This window comes from Hirundo rustica, chromosome 6, assembly GCF_015227805.2.
Source record: "Hirundo rustica isolate bHirRus1 chromosome 6, bHirRus1.pri.v3, whole genome shotgun sequence".
Classification (NCBI taxonomy): Eukaryota; Metazoa; Chordata; class Aves; order Passeriformes; family Hirundinidae; genus Hirundo; species Hirundo rustica.
This window is the reverse complement of record NC_053455.1, coordinates 20,487,820-20,510,775: the sequence shown is the minus strand read 5'-3', so window position 1 is coordinate 20,510,775 and position 22,956 is coordinate 20,487,820. Positions and strand designations below refer to the sequence as shown.

At 40.3% G+C, this 22,956-nt stretch overlaps 1 protein-coding gene across 2 annotated transcripts in view; it reads right to left on the bottom strand.

The window, feature by feature from the left end:
- Window positions 1-2,679: 2,679 nt before the first annotated feature.
- The window catches only part of STON2 (stonin 2), a 73,906-nt gene continuing 53,629 nt past the window's right edge, over window positions 2,680-22,956 (bottom strand). For both annotated transcript variants that reach the window (XM_040068146.2, XM_040068147.2), the window contains exons 5-7: window positions 14,833-16,668; window positions 8,583-8,785; window positions 2,680-7,307 (exon numbers count right to left, since the gene is read on the bottom strand). In XM_040068146.2, the coding sequence (XP_039924080.1) occupies window positions 7,224-7,307; window positions 8,583-8,785; window positions 14,833-16,668 (2,123 nt within the window). In that variant the 3' untranslated portion in view covers window positions 2,680-7,223. The remainder of the gene's footprint in view (window positions 7,308-8,582; window positions 8,786-14,832; window positions 16,669-22,956) is intronic.

The following is a 22,956-nucleotide window of genomic DNA, read 5'->3' as shown; positions in this document are numbered from 1 at the left end:
TTTTGAGATCTAACTGGTTTACAGTGGGCCAAATTCTGCATAGAGTTCAGTCTTGAAAACCAGTGAGACTTGTGATTGAGGCAGCTTGGTGCAGCAGGTCAGTAGACCAGGCAAGAACCTGGCACTGACCACTAGAGAGCAACAGTCCCTTCACTTCTGAGAACCCACGGAGTGTGAGCAGGCAGCTAAGTGCCTTATTCCAATCTGTGGTTCAATTCTCCAGGTAGGACCCATACCACGGACCCCAATTTACCAAGCAGAAATGTCAGTCATCTCACAATTTCATCATGCTGTGTCTGCTGGTCCTCAACAATTTGAGAGCTGATTTTGACAATGTGGTTCAGATCCAAATCTAGTTCTATTTGTTCAAAGGCCTTCCAGTCTTTCATAATATTCATATTAATTTTTACAGTATTCGTTCCTTTATTCCCAAAATCCGTATTTGTTGACTAGCACTCCCCAAGTCACTTTTGTGCATAGTTCCTGACTTGGCACAGGTATTGTGAAGTATTAGCACACATCTTTCTCTGCTGAGATTGTAACTTCAGCATATCCCACTTTGCCACCAGCATTCCCCTGGGTGCTCCCCTTGCACCATCACTTCCTGACAGCCACGGCAAAAGGTACCTGTAACAGTTTGGGCAAGAAAAACAAAAACAAAAACAAAACCAACAAAAAACAACAACAACACACACACAACCACCAAAAAAAAAAAAAAAAAAACACCACACCCAAAAAACCCCCAAAAAACCCCCCAGAAAAACCCACACCCAAAAAAACCCCACAACAAACCAAACCTGCTGCAGTGAAAAGCAAGGTTTGGATAAAAGGGAGATGGGCACAGGGGATGCTGTAGCAGTTGAACTCTTAATCTCAGTTGAAAACTGTCTGCAGTTTTGCTTTTGTTTTGGTTGACCTGAAGTCAGAACTCTGCTACTCAGCGCATCTGTGCACTGACACAAGGTTTTCCCACTTCATTCCCTTTCAATCTGAGTACTCTGTATTAGTAAAATTGCTGAAATGACCATGCCCTAACAAATTTATATGCTTCCACAGGGGTGTTGAGCTTTCCTTCTCAGTCCTGCATTCAGTCCTGTAAAGGAAAACCTTTACAAAAGAGGCTCCCAAATTAAGAAGTTATTTTCAGCTGTATTCAGCCTGTATTGAAAGGCTTTTCCTTCAGAAGCTCTTTAGGCTGAGCTGACTGCTCCCAGTTTATCTACAGACCCTGGAGCAACTGGGAGGCTGCAGAAGGCCCCCAGCCAGGGAAGGACCAGTCTGCCCAGACCTCCTGAAACCCAGCATGTGTTTGCCACTTGTTGAAGTACCCCAGTGCTACTGGTGCTACTGAAGGCAGTACTACTGTCACCCCTGTCCATTAGGCTTTGATGTCCCAATATTCAGAGCTGAGAAAGCCACCTTTCACAGCTAGTCTATAAAATACTATTCCAATTACTTTTTTATATACAGCAGTTGCTGTTAGGCTACTGGTACTGTGACCAAAGGACAAGAGTTTTTTCTGGGACTGTGCATTTCTCATGTTTCAGACACATCTGCTGTGATTCACACCTGCACCTAAGCTGAAAAAGTAGGCTGCTTCTCCATCTTTTGCTTCATCTCCAGCTGACCTTCAGCACTTTTTGTCTTAAAAATTGACAACATATCTGGACTAGTCAGGGAAATCATGGCAACTAAGAATACTGAAAGAAAATGCTTTTTTTTCCTCTCCAAATTTTGCTATCTCATTTTAGTGATGTCTTTTGCTTGGGTACATGTTGCACTGGCACTTTGACTTTCCCATCTCTTACAGGGTGTTATTTTAGCTTATCTCTAAGGACTACACTATTGCCATGGAACTTTAAGCCCCTTGGTTTTAATTTTTTTTTCTCTAAGTCTTTCTTTTTAAAACATTATACATACTAGCAAGCTATAAGGGTTAATAAAATCTGACCTCCCAATTTTATATGTTCATTTCCAAAAGTCACTGAGTATCTGAACTGTAGTCAAAAAACTGTTAGTACTAGCAGCCCCTGAATCTTAACTTTCCTTGTTTCTTCTGGCTGACTTGATTTACTCTTAAATAACAAATATGAGGCATCATACCTTGTGTGCCTTCATTTTCTGATACTGTAAAATGGTTGGCTTACTGTCAGTTGTACTGAGCTCAGAGCAACACTCTGAACAGCCCTTATGATGAGTATCTGATTTTACTTGACCAAGAGAAGTGCCCAGCTCTTCAGTCTGATATAAGGAGTGCTTTTGAGAAAAACAACAGACTGAAGTAGGTCTCAGTGAGGCTGAGCAAAGTGGAAAGATGTATGAAACGATGCACAGCTTACTGAACTTTGAAAGAACACAGAGAATCATAGCAGGAGATTCTACGTACTTTAGACCTTACACTTGCTTTGCAAACAAACATTCCAATCACAGGAAGATACCACCCTTTCATGTACTCCTAGTTGTAGTGGTCAAAGAAGAGACCACTGAGCAGTGGCTTCAATCCTCAATTACTTTATTTCAAGATGGATTTGTTCAAATGCCAGACCATCTTCCATATTATGTTAGTACTACTCCAAAGTGTCACGTGGCTCAAGCTCCATTTCCTTGGCAGTCTATTGTTCAATCTGCATGATCAAATGAAGTAATCTCTTTTCTGTATGTAGTCCCATTACTTCTAATTGATGTTGTCCTTTGTTCTATTCAAAACATTCCCTTTCCTCTTCTGAATTTAAGACCTCTGATTTATCAGAATATACAGCACATATGGCTTCAGTTTCACAGTGAAAATGTGGATATGCTGTTTCATCTTAACATTTTATTTAAATTTTCATGTAGTTTAAACAAAACATGACATCCCGTTTCAACTGACATAAAGAAAAAAAAAAAATAAACCACCTCTACAAAGTTAGCCAGTGTACAGACTTATTTTACAAAATAAGAAGGTAGGAACATGTTACAAAATAATAATTAAACCAATCAATGTCAATAGTGCAAAGAATGAACTGCAAGTGTGAAACAGAGAGGGAGGGAGGGTAGGACGGATGGGAGGATGGATGGCTGAAGGCGTGAGGGGTGGCTGGCTGACTGAACAAAACAGGAACATTAGGATCAGCTGTGCATGTTACCACACAAAATCGTGTATCTTTGACATGCCATGATGTAGATTTAACTTTAGTGGCAGAAGAGGGTAAGTACTTCATAAGTGATCTCTATGTGCTGCCAATTCTTGTGCTGGTCAGTTCTAGAGATTAATAAAGCTATGCACACAAACTGTAAAGAGTCACTGAAAGAAATTTTTCACCATGTGGAACACAGATGACCTATCAAGGACTTGATTACTGCACTGAAGGGCCAAGGAAATCACTGAGAATTTTATGCAAACAAAAGAGCAAGCACCTCCAGGCTAAACTTTATACACCTTTTCCACCTGCTTGCATGCTCTTTCGCATGCAATTGCTCTCTGTCCAGGGAGGTGACTGTTCAAGAGGGAGTTTTAGCAGCTATTAAATAATGTGGACAGGTGTTGGACATCCTATCAAGTAACCGTCAGCCAGCAACCCACCAGAGAAGGAAGATTATTTCTGCAGTGTTTGTGATGATGCTGCTATATCTGACTCCTTCATAAGATGACTAAATTTAAATCTAAATAAAAGAAAGAAAAAAACTAACATCGGTCAGTTTTAGTATTTCTCAGCTGAATTCACCCATTTTCCTTTTCTAGTAGAGTGTCCATAGTTAATAAATGTAAGAAACAGTAAGTAAAATAAGCTCAGCTGCCTGGAGATATTGTTCATCTTTACCCCTTGTGATTAAAGACATTTTATGTTTCTAGGCAAAATTCCATACAATACCTCAAGTCTTACCACAGTACAAATATTAAAACCATAATGAGAAATAGAAAGGGGACTGAAAGTGAGAATTGCTTCAGGGAGTAAATGTCTGCTTACCTTGAAGGCACATTTCCTGCATGGAGTGTTTGAGTATTACAAAGCTTTCAAATATACCAGAGGACAATGATTGCATCTTTCTCAAAAGAAGTAGTAATCTGAAACTAGTCAGAGAGATTTTTCCGCATGATAAAAAAAAAATTATCCCTACTACAGGCACTGCTTGTATCTAAATAATTTCTGCTACTTTCAAACTCACAAACTTCTCACATCTTTTCCTTTCACTCCAATCCACAGTCTGTTCAAGTTACTACTACACTCACATGGGTGAAGAGTATATGTACATAAAGTACATGTTTAACAGTGTGTAACACTGAAAAAATGGAACTATTTAATCAATAAAAACCAGTGGAGACCTCAATAAGGACACTTAGGATCCCAGTGTTCAAATTCTCATTGCTTGTAATGTTGCTGGACTGAAAAAAGAATTGAGACACCTGGTGACACCAACAATAGACTTTCTAAAGATTTTGGTTATTAGCACTCTTGAAAAATCAAATTACTTACTCCAGTCCTTAGGAAATAAGGAAATAAGTTCTTTTTAAATTCCAGCTGAGGTATTCATCCTAAACTCTTGAAAATTCAGTGGCAGGTACATCTAAACCCACTCTTCTGGGGATGAAAATGGATTAAAATAGCTTTCATATAAAGCAGAACACTTTACCAATTTTGCCTGCATAAATTCATGATGACTGTTAGAAATACTTTTGTGTACAACTACACAAGAAAGATCAGAGTCAGGTCTTGACATTCATTGATTCTGAATTTAAAAAAAAAAAAAAAAAAAAAAAAAAAATCAGTGATGAAGTGGTAAAGAAATTAAGTAAATCCATAAAGCTCCAGTTTATCTTTAACCTGCTGGAACACAGACTGTTCTGTGGCACAAGTATGATAGTGGCTGAATAGTTTAACAATTCATCAGTGATGGAAAATTATATTCCTTTAACTTTCTCTCCTCTTAAGGTGTACAACGTAACTTTGCTAACTTGTACTACATATTTGTGTTTCTATAAGCTAGGTGCAATAGGCAAAAAAAAAAAAAAATAAAAAAAAATCAGACACTGAGCCTGCAGGTCAGAGTAGAAACTCTCCATTTCTTTCACAAAACATTCTTACATTTCCTGAGTTATGTCTCAGCACTGCTTCAGCTTGGGTTTTTTTGATTTCTTGATGGTGGGATTTCAGAAACTGTACATTAGGAGCTGCAGTGAAAAGCAGGAAGGCCACACAGAAATTCTTTGACTGCCTTTGAACAGGAGTGAATTTTGTAGAGGAATTGCCGTGCAATTCATCACAGCCAGCCTGTGCCAGAGCTGAGAATCAGTCACAAATTCAGCCCCGTGCTTTTAGATATTTCACAACCTATAAAACATAGCATTAATAACATCAGAAATTTTTATGCATTGATCTCAAAATTCTTTACAAAAGTTAATAGCATTCTTCCATTTACAGAGAGATGTTGCAAATGCTTAGTATTCAAGATGTGTGTGCTCCAAGGAGCATCCTGGGCCCAGAAAGGCTACCTGCAATGGAGTATTACAAGCTTGTTAGTAAGTCCTAGAAGGACCGAGACTTTACATATTTGAAAGCAGTGTACCTGTGTAAGTATGTGTCGCTAGGGTGATGCAAGCTTGAAATGCAGGTACATATAAAAAAGGCATTTATAAGTTCCCTATAATTTATTTTAAATTGTACCACTACCAGTTTCAGACTCAATGAAATTAATTTCATTATTTATTTGGGATTTTAACATTGTAGTAATTTTTATAGGAGTCACAGTGAAAGTGGTAAATCAAGGCTGTATTTTTTTTTTTTTAATATTAAATGTAAAATGAAATAAATTTATAAAAAACTTTCATTTTAATTCATTATGATTTTAAATTACATTGCCAAAGTTTTCCAAATGTGTATTTTATAGTCAGTAGTAACCTTTCAAAAGATAAATGATTTAATAAATTACTTACTTTACATTTAACATTATGAGACAAAATATTACAGAAGCCACGGAAACAACTAAAAATGGGTACTTTTAACACTGTTTTCTCTGAAAATATGTGTATATGAGTGATTTATGTCTTCTGCATTTTTATTTGGAAAGAGGTTTTAAGACTTGCTATTACTTCCAGTTAAGTGGAGATAAAAAAATCTCCATGATAAAAGCTTGTTAATTTTTGGAAAGAGATTTTGGGGCCCAGTTAATGGGAGTATTATAAAGATTCAAGTTACTTATAAGGTAGGTTCAAGATAGAACATGAAAATAATATTGTGCTAGACAGCCTTTCAAGGATTTTCAGGAAAGCAAACGACATTGTCTGTTAAAGTAATTGTGTCCTGACATTTCAATAACCACACATTTTACCCATCCAAGAAAACATACAAAAAACCCCCATAACCCAAAACTAACCCCCCATGTTTTTCCCTTAAATACCTTTCTAGGCAGGAATGATCTAATCTCAGCAAAGTCCCTCTGGTTATCTCCACTACTGTAACACACATTCCCTATTGCTAGCAGCCACGACCATGTTCAGTCGAGATACCAGAACGGCTCATACTACAAAGGAAAAATTTTAAGCAATTGCAGAGGCTTTCTTGTAACCTGTGCAAACCCTGTGAAAATGTGCACAGTGACATGCTGTCACTCGAGAGATGAGACAGGAAGGGCTGAACAGAGGAACAGCTCTGTGATCAGCTGTCCTGTCTGTAGTTCATCTACTTAAACACAGAGACCATTCTCTTTGTTTATGATGCAGAGTGTGTTGATGCTCCAGAATGATGCTCAGGGTTTTCACTCCATGAACCATTTCACAAAAGAGTTTTTTATATAATTTTTCACATGATCCTCCCTGAATTTTATTTGGCAGTTCAGAAGGAAGCAAATTCAGTCAATGGCCAAACCAAAAGGCATTGAAACAAAATGCTTAATGTGGGAGGGCAAGATTGCGAGATAAAGGCTGTTTTCTGGTGTGGCTGCGATGGCTGCCAGACCATACTTGAGTGCAGAACATAAATGGTGAAAAGGCAGAAAGGGCAGGCTTGACTGTACAACTGTACTTACACCATTCCAGCAAAAGCCTGTGGATCCCCTCCAAACAAACTACTGATCACATTCTTCTCAAAGTATGGATCATCACAAGGAAGAAAAAATATACTCTTCAGAGCACAATTTTAAAAGTAGTAGTCTATAATTTTTTTAAAAAATACCCAACCCTTGCAAGTCCTTTCTTCCAGGTCTGTTAATCTGACCACTCCTCTTGGGACTTGCAGACTGATCTTCCTTTACTGTGTAGCACATTCATTGACATTTGCAGTACTTTCTCCCTTCAGATCCTCATTCAAGCTTTTTTTCTGCTCTATTTCAACCTGGTAGAAGAAAAAGAGGAAAAAAATTTGTAATGAGAAAGGAAAACAAAAGATTCACAAATCTTCCCCAGTGGTGCTTCTTGTGCTCAGGTGAAGAAACTCTTGGTGAACTGAGAGGGTTGTGAGGAAAAATAGACTGAGGATCAGGGAAAATTGGATTTTATTTACTATAAGGATTTTCAGTCTAATCTAAGCAGTTCTACAATTCAGCAGTGTCATGAAATAATTTCCAGAAAAGATAATGTCATGCAGAGAACTCACATGATTTTTATTCATTACATGCCCAGCTGTACTCTGAATACAAACTCAGAACCAAATCTTCAGATGATAGGTGCCCTCCTATGTGACAGCAGAAAACCAGCCTTAATTATAACTTCTGCAAAGACTGATATATAAAGCAAAGAGATTTTAAAAATGATCTTGAGTTTGAAGGGACAGATAAGGATCATCAAATCCAACTCCCTGCTTCTTGAAGCAGTGCCTAACAGTACCCCATATATCAGCACACTCCCTGCTGTCCTCAGGCTCAGAGGTTCTTTGGCCTAGAGATACCAATTTGTATTGGGATAGGGCCTAGGGGATCTGTGTTTGGGTTCTAAATTCCCACATCTCTGAAAACTCAGGAATTATCCAATGTTTTAATTCTTAAAAGGGATACTTAGGAAGATCAAATTCTATCTCCAGGGAATTTAAGAAACTACTAAAAATATAATTACAATTACCAGCAAAAATATTTGACATGAGAGTTTTTTCAGAACCTCTTATCATTGCTTTCAAAGAAGGCAAGGTAGGATGCCACTTTCTCTGCCGAGCATTCAGCTAACATGCAAATTTACTGAGATATTTTGATAGGTATATACATGGTGCACTTTCCTATCTGCTCCCCTCCTTAGGGCAGGCAGAAAGGAGAAATATTTAAAAGGAGAAACAGTGTGATTCTTTTGTCTGCAGTAGGACTCCCACAGTAGCACTCCCACTATGAAGAGCAGCAAAACTCCCTGTTCAAATTCTCCATATCAGCTAATCCCCAGGAGCTGGCTTTGTGCACACTCTTCCCCAGGCAACTGCAAGCAATTTTATTCCATCTTTGCTGAGGGATAATCCACCGCTTATTTGTAATGAATCAAGAGCTGCACATGGGCAGCTACTGCACACAACCTGGCATGTGCCGAATTCCCACCTCTTTTGTCCATGGTATTTTATTTGCCTGCCCATACTTTTCAAGACAATGAAGCATGCAAAGTGACCATGGTGATTAGCACTGCTCAGCTTTACCTTGTAACTGTAGTGTGCTGAATAGTTGACCCACTTCCTCACATCGGTCTTGTCCTCGACAGAGATGGACCGAACGGTGGCTTTGGATGCAGACGTGGTGGGCATGTCAAATTCCACATCTACATAGCGGACAAAACTGGAAGGCACTTCCCGATCTGAGCCAAGCTCTAGGTGACAGAAAAAGCAGTGAGGATGGCCAGAAGCTGGAAAAAAGAGTAAACAGTCATGAGAGTTGTGTCAGATGAATCAAAACCCAACACCTAGGAGAAGGCAGCATCACAAAGCTACAGGAAACGGAGAATCTCCCCAGGTGAACTAGTTCATAGCAAGTGTCTTACCTGCTTCAGTCCAGTTGAAGTTACCAAAGAAATTAAACAAAATGCAAAGAGGATCACTCTAGTTTTCTTTTAGTGGGTAAAAATATAAGAAGCAAATCAAGCACAGCAGGGTAAAGGTATTTGTCCTCTTTTTATTCCCTCAGTATTTGCCACATTCTAAGTACATCGTAGCGCATCCTTCTGAAATGTTAAGAAATTATAGTAAGGAAAGGAGGAATTTGGAAATATTTGATGTTTATTTGAAATTGTCATCCCCCTTTTCAGCAGAAAAAAGTGTACTGGGTAAGGTTAAATAACTTTCCCGTGTTCAAAAAGCAAATTTATGCAAAGCTTCGGAGTAACCATTTATTCCTCACTTGAACCCATGACAAGGTGGCTAGTCATTAAGAACGGCAAGGAGAAGAGGTAAAGTTTAGCTCTCATATGTAAATGACCCTTATTATTTTTTCCTCTTTGTTTTGCTGGACAACAGTGATGTTTAAAAATTAAAGTAGGGACTTCTAGTCAAACTAAGTTGGCTTTTTCTCTGACTGCTGCCAACTCCTTAAACTCTTGAGCAAGTAATTTAATGTCTCTGCCTCCATTTCTCTATTTGCAAAATGAGGAGGAAAGCCTTCACAGCCACAGGGTTTTCTGATTGGAAGGATCCTACTATCAATGTATGTGTAAATGGATGGGTAGGTAAATAAATGGAATCCTTGCCTGCCTTTATTATAGGGGTTAGGATTCCTGAATACTTGTTCACTAGGAAAGTTCTACTCCGTACAAGTCAGCAAGGCGTATGGGACAGAGACAAGGAAGGAGGAAGGCAGGGAGTGTAAAGAGACCTGAGTGGGGAAAGTCAAGAAGCTCCCACTGGGAAAAGGAGGAATACACCTGCTTAGCCCAAAGTCAACCTTGTTAAACTGAAGCCTGAAAAGCAAGATGTGGGATTTTGAAATATGACTTGCCCCAATAGAATGAAATTAGGCAGTCTTTAGAGGGCTTTGGCATTGCAACATCTCACCTGACCTCTGAAACAGAGCTGGAAAAAAAATTCTACCTGGTTTAAGTCTGGGTAAGAATTTCATCTAGAGCTGGACTCGTTGAAATCAAGATGGTCTAACCAAAGTTCCCTCACCTCTGGAACTAATGTGTGTGCAGCAAATCCAGTGAGAGGCTGTGTAGTTCAGCAGAGACCAGGGATATGCAGCACCACAGCTGGAGCCAAGTTATGAATGCATGGGTGCAGTATCAAGCAGATACAGAAGCTCAAGTTCTGCAAGCATTAAAATGCATCTGCTTTTCATCAGGATTAATTATCCCAAGCAGAGTACTGACTCATTTGCGCTGGTTCTAGAGCAAGCCAGGATCTCTGTTTGACAGCCTCTCCTGGCTTTTCATACATGGACATGCTTTTTCTGGATCAAAAGCCCTGGTGCACAGCAGGCCTTCCTGGCAGTCCTGCCCACCACAGGAGAGCAGCAGCCCCAGGAGCTCTCAGGGAGACAGATCACTGTGCCCTCCAGCACCGCAGTGCTTTTGCTTCTGGCCAATTCTTGAGCTTGGCTGTGGTGGGCACAGCCATGGCAGTACAACTCAGCATCTGCCACGGGTCCCTTAGGTGACACAGCACTGCTCTCTGGTACCGCATTATGAAGTTGCCTAAAACTGGCTCCAAACCTCTGTGTTCAGCACTCAGTACTGGCAACCAACCCTCAGTCTCAGGCTCCCCCTCCATTCTATCTCTTTCCTCACACTGTACCACTCTCAGCAGACTCCTCATTGTAATCCTCCTCATCTGCTTTGATGTGCTTTTCCCCTCTAGTTTGCTGTGGGCTGCTCCCTCCTCCAGAGCGGAGAACAGCAGCAGCCCAGGAGTGGCTCTGTGCTCTGGTGCAGGCCACATCCGCAGCTGCACAACGTTCGGCTTGTGCTGTGACACTCCTGAGCTGCCACGTGTTCAGCTGCTTTTGGGGTGGATACTTGTGAAGGTGTCACTGAGAAGTGTTTAACTGGGCTTGAGCACACTGCATGCCATGTGCTTTGGAGAGCCGAGCTTTTGAATTCTTCATAATTTCAACTCGACACTTGGTAACCCCCTCACCCCCACAATGAATAAAAATTATGGAAGTTATTAACTTAAACCAGCTCAGTGTGGTAGATGAAGATGTGGAAGATGAAGTGTGGTGAAGAGATTAGGAAAGCAACTCTTTCACTGAAGTTACTGCAAAATTACCTTGCCCATCAGTGTTCCTTGCTGTCCTGGGCATGAGGCTCACGAGGCACCACCTCTGGACCAACAGGCTCATTCAGAGCTCTCTCTAATGGACAGGTAACCTTCTTAATAAAATCAGCAGGAATTAACACACTGCTTTTGTTTTGCACCTCTTGTTTCTTTGAGCTATTACCAGTTTGTTCTGACGATCAAGGACCTGATAATTCATATATATGCAAGTGTAACTGTGATTGGAGAGAATCTGTTCCAAATGACACTCCAAATGTCCCAACATGTTTGGATTAAAAGTTATAATTTACTTCAGAAAGTATTCCAGACAGCATGCCTGAGATTCACAGCCAAACTAGAGAAAAGTTCAAATCCAGATCGAAGGCTCTGCAGAGATGTTACATCCCTGCTTCACAGAAAGAGCATTTTCCCATGATCAAAGACTGTTTGGATGTTTCTCTAGTATTCTACTGGTGGATTAAAAAAAAGAACATGTGAATCCCAGCCAGCAGCAAGTGGAGCAGTAAACAGCCTGCAAATAGGTGTTCTTCATCAACTCTTTCGCTCATATTAATTTTAAATATGAGATGGGCAATAAAGTTTACTAAGCTGTAAAAATGTAGAAATATTTACTATTTGGATTTCAGCAATGTGCTCAGTAGAATCCAGTCCATATTTTTTCCTTAGGTCAAATCATAGTCAGAGTATGCACTGTCCTTCATTTGTCACATGCTTTTCAATGTTCAGTCATAAGCAGATAATTTGGCTACAAAATAATCCAGACAGCGCTGATAACACCGTCTCCTAGACTTAGAGTGCAAAGGGCCCCATCCCATTAGAGAGCACAGAAAGAAAAAATTTAGATAAGAGTGCAAAGCTGCTGAAATAATTCTCAGCAATCTGGGTTCTTAGCTACAACCTGCACACAAGCAGTGAGCTTCAGTAGGGACACGCTCTCCTGTGGATGGCAGGGCTGGGTGTCATTCCCCTCACCTCTACACAGACTGCACCAGTCCACATTCAGGGAATGGAATGAAGCACAGGAGGTCCAGCTGGCTATCTGGAGACCTCTGGAGTTCTGGGATTGTGCTTGCAAGGGACTGTGTCAGAGCACACAGTGTGGATGAACAAAAAGTCCCAAAATGTGTACCTACATATGTACTCCTGTGAGCACATCTGGCAGACAGGCACATGTGCTGGAGCACCCATGCAATGCATAAGACCCTAGTGGTGTGGACCCGTTGTGTGGCCCCTGGAGGCAGGTGGAGCTGCAGGCTATGGCTACCTGCAGCACTCCCCTCAGCTCCAATGTGATGCCACTACTTCGCTCTGGAGTCCCAGGCATCAAAGCAGTTCATTAGCAGGTCAGATATTTACAGACCGCTCTTAGAGGTGAGTTACAGGTATCACAGTAAGACAACATAAAGTGTGAGTCAGTGGAATAGTTTTATGCTTCGTGCTTGAGAACTGCATAATTTATAATGACTTTGCAAATACATGAAGTTGGGTAATTATATGACTTGTGGATAGGGCTGGATACAGCCAAACATGCACAAGGCTGGCAGTTAGATCCCACATGAGTATCATTTGGACAAAAGCAAATCCAAAAGCAAAGCCTGTCCATCAGGCAAATGTAAGGGGGAGTGAGAATGAATGCTTCTGAGTACCACTTATATACCTCTTTGTTTGCCATATACTTTGAGAAAGGAGAAACCATGGGATGAAGTACCACCAATAAAGAGAAATAGTCCCTAAAGGGCAAGGTCAGTTTAAACTACACTTGGCCTGCCCAGTCATCACTTTGGGATTCCCTCCCTCTCACATACCTCATGTGTCTTGGCCAAGGCAGTGCTTCCAAGGCTCTTCCTTTCCCTGAAATTACATCTGATCTGACCGGAGGGGTGAGGACACTCTCTTCCTCTCAGGATGTAAACAAATACCAACTGCCCTGCATTTTGCATGATGACACTGATGGATAGATACTCTGTGGCAGGAGTCCAACAGCAGCAACAAATCTGTAATGTATTTCCTTCCCCCTGTCACAGTGTATATACAATAAAGAGTCACAATGGGAAAGAAGGAAACAAGAGGCATAGATCAATATCTCCCTCAGCGTACCAACAGGTAAGGCAGCAAGCATCACCTTGCAAGAGGCAAGATAGAGACAGGAGCTTTGCCTCTTCTCCTGGTTTGCTGCTGGCATGTTCTGTGATTGTGTTAAAGTCTGAGGGCTTTTCGTTTCCTCAACTGTGATGCCTATATAGTACACTGAGATCTTTGGAGAGAAGATGCCACAGAAGGCCCAATTTCACAGCGTCTCATTCCCAGAGCGCGTGCAGATGGCATATTGAGATTTTCCTCACAAGCATGTTATTTTTCGTAAACAGCCTGGGGTTAATTTTTCATTGCTATATTTCTCTCAAGTTTTCAAGCTCTGTCCTCTTACACCTCAGTCTACAAGAAACCTGGAGCTTTCCCTTTCATCAGTGATATCCCTCCAAATTTGTAACTGATGGTGTTAACTAGTGTCCTTGGGCTGAAAAGTGACTCAAAAGATTAGGACACTTGGATTACTGTTTTGCTGACACTATAATTCAAACTCAGGAAAAACACAGAGACTGCCAAATCTGGTACCACAATTAACTTTCCTTCAGGGAACACTGAATACAGAAACTCTCCCAGTCAGACAGATGCATTACTAGAGCTTTAATACTAAAAAGTCCATCTCATTTGCAAAAAGCAGTTCTAGATCAGAGAGGTCAAAAAGTAGAATTCACTGCAAATAAAAATAAACCTTGTCCAGCTTTATTGTGCACCACGGATGACAGGTAGCAAGTAGAATGACTGGCAGAAATGGCCAAAGGGAACAGTAGCTTGCCTACACTATTTTAATGTTTAATTATGACCGTGTTACTAACAATACGAAGACTTGGGATAGAAATACAAAGTGGGTTTCATGTTGGTATTCTCTCTTCAAGTTTAAGCTGTAATTCCCTGCCTGCGCCAGTTACAGAAACATAGCCACAAAATGGTGTTTGGAAATTTCTATTTTTTTTTAAATGGTTGAGCAATGTCTTCTGTTCTTTTACAATTGTTATTTTAGATAATTCAGGGGCATTAATTGTGGTATATGCATTGAAATATACAGCACTGGACCAGTATGCTTGGCAATGCATGGAAAAGATATCACATGTGCTGGAGCTACAGCAATTTATCTGATCCTCTCATTCAGTCCCATAGCACAGAATCTTGCTTTTGCAAGTTATGTGAAAAAGCCCTGCTTCCAGTAACAGTCCTGAGCACACAGATATTTGATGCCTAGGTTTCATAATCAGAGAATCACAGAACCGTTTACTGGAATATATCTTTAAGATCATCAAGTCCAAACACTAACCTAGCATGAATCTAGACTATCACTAAACCATTTCCCTAAGTACTATCTCTTTTAAATATGTCCAAACAGAGACAGAACACATATTTTTGCATCTAGAAAACCTAAAATTGTTTTTATCATTAGCAATATTTCTAGTATATGTAAAACTATTACAGTGAAGGGTCAGACAAATACTTCATGCAACTAAGTTATGCCTTTTCGTATACTACAGAGGATGATATACCTCTCACTATTTAAACTCAGTACTTCCTATCTTTCAAAATATGTAACTCGATTTAGTTTATTCCTGCAGAGATGGTATGTGCCACTCACCTGAGTTTTTGTCAGGCAGTCGGTTTATCCTCCATACGATGGAATTAAAGGCATGTTCGTATTTGGCGGTTCCCAAAGTTACTCTCATTACTGGCTCAGAACCAGACAGACTGGTTGATCCAAAAGTGGCTCCCTTGTTCACCTTGGCTTTCAAAGATTTCTCCCCCAGGACACTCTCCCTGCGGAAGTTTTTCACCCACTCACGGGGCACGGTGTAGCGGATCATCACGTTTTCACAAGGGACCTGAGTTAAAGGGTCATGATTGGAAGAGAACCCCGTGGACATCATCAGCCAGCTCTGCACCTCAACCTCAGCACCATTGATGCTGGCAGCTGTCCTCAGAGTAAAAGGCAACGTTTTCTCAGCAAAGACAGTCCTGAATCTCATCAGTTCAAACCGACATGCATCCAAGGGGTTGAACAGGATAATACGGGAGTTATTAAACATATCCTCATCCACACATGAATGGAAGCGGCAGCTGTATAATTTAATCCACTTAGTGGTAGTAGTGGGCATAATATCCTGCCTTGCAACTATTTCATTCCCTTTGACCAGGATATCATTGAGGCCCAGTCTGCATTCTGCGAGGCCAGAAAGGAAGCTGAGAACATAGATATGAGTCAGCACACTGTGCTGGAGAATCATACTATCTCCCTTGGCCAAGATGCCATGAAACTCATCCCTGACATCCACAGTGATTTCTTCTTCTTGATAATTCAGTCCCACTGTGCTCAGATCTGTTGATGAAGCCGGCAAGTTCATCAGTGTGTCTTGCACAGCAGTGATGAAGCTAAGGAAGTCTTCATAATCTGTAGTCCCAAGCTTGATAATTTGCTCTCTCTCTGCAGTATGTGCAATGGCTGGCTTAGGCTGATACTTCTTTTTCTCCTTGTATGTTGTGCGATCCAACCGCACGCTGTGTATCCTTCCATTCTCATCGTAGTTCTGCAGTTTGCGCTCTGAAATCTCATGATTGATTTCAAGTTTGAGTTCCCGAAAAGGCTTCTCTAGTCCCTTCTCATAAAAAAGCTGTATACATCCACTGTTGGTCAGCTTGACATATATTGGTCCCCAGTGCCTGGATGACATAATGTTCTTCTTCTCTGGGATCCTCAGCATCATTGGCCATCCATCCTTTGGCTGAGCTGGTGCCAGGTTAGATAAAGCTGCATCCAGATCATATGGCATCATGGGATCATCATCAGGCAAGGTAGGACTGCTCACACGATCTGGATCTCCAATCTGGAGCTGCTTGAGCTGCTCTACAGCATCTGTGTGAGACACAGTTTTGCTTGCCTCATGGAAACTGATGGTCTCAGGCTCTTGATGGAGAATAATGAGAGAGTCTCTTTGGCTTTTGCCTGGAGCACTGGAGACAGAAGAGCTTTTGGAACGCCTCTCTCGCTCCTCAAAGAATGAGCTGAATGGATTGATGGGTGAGGGTTGGACATCTCGAAGAGATTCATCCAGAAAGGGATTAGTAGCACTCCATGGTGGTGTTTCAACAGAAGGCAACTTGGTTATAGAGGAGAGATCTAGTTTTTGAATTTTGGAGAGGTCTCCCAATGTGCTTTTAGGACGTTCTCTTTTCTTTAAGGATGTAGTGAGATTAAAGTTAACATCTGGAGCCTGTGTTTCTGCAGGTGGGGTATCTGTTTTCAAGGGAGAAAGGCTCTGTGGTGAAAAACTGACTTCATTGTCATCAAAAGTCACCCAGCTGGGAAAGCGAACTGTGGTTGGGGTAGACGAATGGCCATTCATGGAGGTGTTGTTCAGCTGCCAGTTGACAGCCTCCATATCTATCTCTTCATCTTCCTGGAGAGACGAGGAATTGTCTTTTAAAAAAAAAAGAGGGGAGGGGAGGAAATTTCAGCTAATTATTCTGAAGTTACCTAGTTCTCACCTCAAAAAACCCCCCAGAGTCTGCATGCTCAAGAAGGCCTATTCATATGCTGGGCAAGAATAAGAAAGTCAAAAGACTTGGCTAAAATGCTGAGGAGTCTGACAAGAATTAATTAAAAAATACACAGTTGAACACAGAGAAGGAATCTAGAAAGAAATATTAAAGGAATGACAGCAATGATTGTACTGATCTCATCCCAACATAATGACCTAAAGGAGAAATCACATGTCATGGTGATTTTTTAACACTTCCCTCTCTAAACTTTCAGGATGCATTTCTTCTCTACAGTTATCTTCTGTTACTTGCCTGCAATGTTCCCTCACTCTTGTTATCATTTTCTTCCCTCTTCTGTCCCCATACCCTTTGCTCTAGAGGATAATCCAGCAGGAAGAAGAATGAACACTGAGGAAGAGCACATCTCCAATCTGTCCCCACGTACTTGTCTGTGTGTTTGCTGTTACCACAAAAGCACATGGATTATGGTGACAGCACTGTAAAAGATGCCCAGGTGTGATTTTTCCCCAGGATGTGTTCAGTAAAGAGATTCTTTGTTGTACCCAGTGTGCAAGAGTCTGACAGTTCTTGGATGTCTCTGAAACATCTCTTGGAGAAGCTGTGATCTAGGGATATATGTTAGGATAAGGAAAAACATGTTTTTCACTTGTGGAAGCTGTCCTCATCCTTTCTCAAAACAGGGCACTTTTCACTGCTATTTTCCTAGTCTCAGGATCTACCAAGACACTTCGTAGAAAACTGTATCACAGTGCACTATTTCAGTCCCAGCTCTTCTCAGGATTGTTGTAGTGGTAATAAGGTATTTTCCAAAATGAGCACAAATTCTCAGTGTTAAGAAACGTAATGATTTTCTTCTCATTTTCTTCCTAATGAGCTAATGAATCAGAGTGCTCCTAAAAATGAGCAGCCAGCATGAAATTATACTCTTTAGCTGCACTGTGTTTGTTTTACATGATACAGCACTGCTGACATTTGTGCTTTTTGCTTCTCGCAGACATCGCATGTTTTACACAAGTCACTGTTCTTCAGTACAAATGAGAAGTAAATGTAAAATGTAGCACTGTGGTATAGCTGTACACCTGTGATTTGAGCATAATTTACAACAAAAACAAACTATTTTAAGTCATTATTTAAGTTGCTGCCAGTTCCCAAAAAGATGAGCTTGATTTCCGTTCAGCCTCAACCATAACAGACAATTTGAATTTTTATTTCAGCTACCATTTAGAATATGAAATAGGGAACATTCATGCTAACCAAAGTGCTGCCAAGAGCTCATTATAATGTCTCAGCTAACTTGATATTCTGGCCCTTCATTCTCATTGCCATACTCAGCAATATGTAAGTTTACCCAACCTTCTGATCTAAGGACAAAACACATCAATGAAGTTCTAAGGGTCATTACAATTGAAAATTATATATGAAGGTGAATTATACAAATTTGTTTTTCAAGCCACAGTAATACAAAGCAATAACAAGAACAGATAGCTTTTTACAGACTACCCATGCATTGCAAAGTGTATATGAACAGAAGTGCCATTGTCTCAGTTTCTCAGATTTTCTTCTCTGCGCTGCCACCTCGCTCCCAGCTTTGCATGGTACTTGTCTGTAGCCCCTGCTACTGGTCACACCACATGGTGCAGTGGTGGATTCTTTATCTGGTAAGTATGGCCACAAGGGTACAAACAGATCTGGGGGCCAGGGGGAACAACAACCCAACTGACTATTATCCCCAATCACACCCTGAGTGAGAAAGTAATAAAGAACCCAGGAAGAATAGTCTGACATTGTTCTGATCCTCAGTCCACACCAATAGGCTGTCTATGCTGTCTCACGTCTTTCCAGGACATTGGTCATCCAGCACGTACCACCTCAAAGCAAAGGTTTTATGGTATTTCCAGGAAAACATTGCCTGTTTCTTTTAGGGCTTCTAAAATTCCAGTGTTTATAAGATCTCGGTTGCTTAAGAGCAGACCACCTCTTCTCTGCCTGCAATTACAATTTCCTTGTGACAAGGAAAGAAAGCTTTGGTTGTCTTTAATGTATCATCTTTTCATTTTTCTTTTTTGCTAAAGCTAACAACTACTTTGGCCAAAACCCGCAGGCAGTATCATGTTACTTGTGCCTGGGGGAAAGGCAGCCATCCAACTGCTAAAGGACATTGATACTGCAAAGTGTTTGTCATCAAAACTGTGCCATGGAAGTAGGAAGAAGATCTGAGGGTATAATGTACTTTTCAAAAAAGAAAGGCAGGTAACAACTTTAAGAAAGAGACTTGAGAAAATGCCTGAATTTTCAAATTTCTGAGTACTCATCCATTTTGCCTCTTGAGAGAAATTAGCTCAGAGCTTCATGGCATGACTGTTCCTGTTACCTGAATATATTAATTTACGTATAATTCAGATAGCTCTTTGAACTTTAGTCTGTAGTAAAGGCATACCCTTAACATGTCACACCTTCCAAAGGGGTCCTGGCTTCCCTGATGTAGTCTACACCAGTCCCTCAGACAGAGCAAGCACTGCTAAGATTTCTGTTGGCATAGCTGGATCTCCTCTAGGGCTCTTTACATAATGCTCACCAGACACTGGTCTACAGACTTGGTCTTTGAGAATCAGCCAGGTCATGAGGATGCCAGCAACAAAACCTGTGGTGTCTGTATAAGCAATTATAGAAAAGCAGAAAATGCAGATAGACAGAATCTGGAAGAAATCAAGGACCAGAATGCTGTGAAGTTATGTCTTCATGACAAAGATTATACTTCCACAAAGTTTCCATGACATTTATATCTGTTCATTTTCTTGCTTTTCCATATCCAAGTCAATACAACTGTGACTGTGCACATTTTTTGGGGGGCAGTCTGTCGTGTTTGATCTTACCAAGAGAAATTGTGTCATTTAAAAGACATTTGGAGTCCAGTTGTATCACTTCAAAGTGAGTGGGCCATCACTTTGAAGTGATACAACGGGACTCCTATTTCCAGCCTTGACACCAACCTCATATGTGGCTCTGGGGAAACATCACTGTTACATCGTATCACAGCGTCCGGTTCTCTTCCCACTTCTAATTTCTGACTATAGAAGTGTTACTGTTCCTCTGCACCTCAGTATCCAGCACACTTCTAGGGCTCTCACAGAACACAGTGTTAAGTGGGTAAACGCCACAGAAGTGTATATGAACCTATAAACTGACTCAATTAATAGTTCTGTTGCATCTATACTCTTGAAAAGACTTTCAAGTTTAGTACAAGCTATGAAGCCAGACCTGTTTTTGTCAGCTTTCCTTTTATCACAGCTCTGTTAATGGTAGAAGGTCAAACCTGCTGCTGCTGCAGGCAGCAGCATAAACTTACAGTAGGAAAGTGCAGGGAAACCAGTTACAAGAGTATACAGCTCAAAGCACAGAAAGACTTCTTCAACAGGAGGGTACTACCTGCTTATTCTGCACGGAAGAAATCCCTGTGAGGAGAGCAGCTATTACATCCACATGCTTCCTGGATACCTTTGCTACCAGTTAGTGTGTGGTAACATTAAGAAATACCCTCTCACAACCTGGCAGGACACTTTCTTTACATGAGCTTCAGAACAGATTCTGGAGACAGAAGTAGAGGCATCCACCTTGCCCCTTTTCAAGAAGATTACAGAAGGCAGCTGGAAAACCCCAAACCTCTTGACCACCAATACACAACAGGTTGCAAGATAGATTAGTAAGCACTCCTCAGACCTTTGAGTGTCTCTGCAAGTTCTGGCATCTAGAAGAAGAGACTGCTCACACAGGCTGTGCCTCTTGCTACTGAACACACCACATGCAAAAATTTAACAGCAGTTTAGTTCTCCAACATGTTGAACAGTTAGTACAAAAGTTAGGTTTTATGGCAGAGCTAAGAGACCTTTTAAAATCACCACAGACTAAATAAGCAGCAGGAGAAGGTGCAAGATGAAAGACTGACATCACAGACTTGATCTCTGCAGTTTCCTCTTATTTATTCTCCTCCCACTTGACTGACTTCTCAGGTCACGTTGATTCATCCTTAGGTAACTTTTCAATTCATAATACTCTGCCAAATTACAACATCTCTTTGAACACCATTGTCTAAATTTAGGCCATGTAAATCTGGCCTGCTTAAACCTAGTATAGTCGCATCCCAAATCCATACTACAGTAGTACTGCATAGATTGCTCCCAGCAGTGGCTTAGTGACTACCTAAAGACAATGCCTGTTGCTTGGTTAACTATTGCAGATTTATCGTAAGTCCTAAAAGAAGTTTAATTGTCAAAAGAAGTTATATCATCTGAAACTACAAAGCAGTTATATCATGGAGCTTCCAGACCTATTTAAAACACAATTAATTTCACCAAGGCTCAATTAGTTTATCCCCATGAGTCTCTATAAGAACTGCTATATTTAATTTTAAATGTAAGCCATCATGGAGATAATAAACTATAGATCAAACACAAGAAAATGATTACTCAGCCTGCACCGCAAGGTTGCAGCAGCCCTCATACTGCAAGAAAACTGTTGAAAAGGACAGTCCTCTATGTACTACCTTAAAAGACCCTAGAAGTCTTTCTGCTGACTTTTTCCATTGATGTTTTGACTTTTTCTAACAATTATCTCTCTAACAGAACTCTGTTTATGGGAAGGAAGGACTGCTGTAGTTCAGGTGTTTGTGCTTACAACGCTTCATTGCCTGGAATTATTTGCCTCATGTCTCCTCCAGTCACACCACACCTTGCTGCTTGGAGAAGGAACAGAGCACCTTCCCAACAAACAAGACAGAACTAACAATTAAGACACTGGTTTCACACTACCAGAAGAGCAGTAGTTGCAGCTCCAAGTCTCATTGCACTATACTATGGAAGCTATCAATCATTTTCTTCTTCTCTGTTTATCCTTACTCAACTGGAGAAACGAATTAATTCAATCAGAATCCTTGCACTCTTGCTTGAATAAAGAAAATGTTCAAGATAACAAAATTAGCTGTCAACACAGAACTTTCTTGAGTGACTTAAAAATTGTTTTAATGTTTTAAAACATTAAAACATGTTTAAAATATTTTTTTTTTTGGTGTTATTTTTATTGAGTAGTTAAAACTCTGGTTCATTAAAAAAATTCTATGCCACCAGCCTGTCAAATATGGTATGGAATAACTGAAAAAAATTCAGCAATTCACAGTCTGTGTACAGTGAACTCCCTTTTTGCTTTTACAGATCTTGGCTACAACTACCGTTTTATAAAAGTTTCTGATGTGTTCTGCAGTCTGTACTATGCAGTGCCCTAAGAAATTGGAATGTATCTGGCCAGTCTTAAGACAAAACCAAGCATCTGTAACACACTGTGCACAAAACTGATAAATTAGATTTGTGCAGAAGATATCCATATTCAGAAAATAAGATCTACTGCTTAGTTTTTAGCCTTACACTAAGAACACTTAGAAGTTAGTGTACTAATACTGTGACAGAATTACAGTCAAGAACAAGCATACAGCTTATCAAAAAATCACCAGAGCGCTGCAACAAAGAGAGATTTGAAGTGTAAGTGCCTGTATCTCCAATTCATATCAATTTATCATTTAAGCAGTGGACTCCAAATTAGATATAGTTCATGCAAGTAATGGATGAGGTTGTTAGTGTCTTGAATAAACTGTTACATCTTTACATCAGGCAGGAATTACATGTTAGAGGCAGTTACTTTTAAAAGGAATAAAATTCTCCTAGTCATAGTTAAAAAACATTTCATACTCCAAGTAAAAGCACTGCTTATCACTTAAACAAAGCTTGCTTTGTTGTTTTTTTTCTTTTTCAGTAAAGACGGCAACTCTAAAAAGAAATTGAAGTAAACACTTTTTGTTCTCTTTACGTACTTAAGAGTGGAGTTGTTCTCTTGTGTAACACAATGATAGTGAATGGGTCCCAGAACTGTTACAGAAAAAGAGGCTGTTTGATTTAGCCCATTTGAGAGGCACAAATCATGGGAAAGCTCCTGAAGATCAGTTCATGTGTTTCCATTAGCTGTCCAGAAGGTGGTACATTAACACTGATACAATTTAAAGAAGTGTTTAAGATTTTTACAAGATTTAGACAAGACTATGCCTGTTCAAAAAATTCACGTGCTACATGTGACATAATATTGTTTATTTATAATTAGAGCCAAGTTGTGAATAGATCTCACTGAAGTGGTGGAGAAAAGATTAAAATCTCCTTCTTCCACC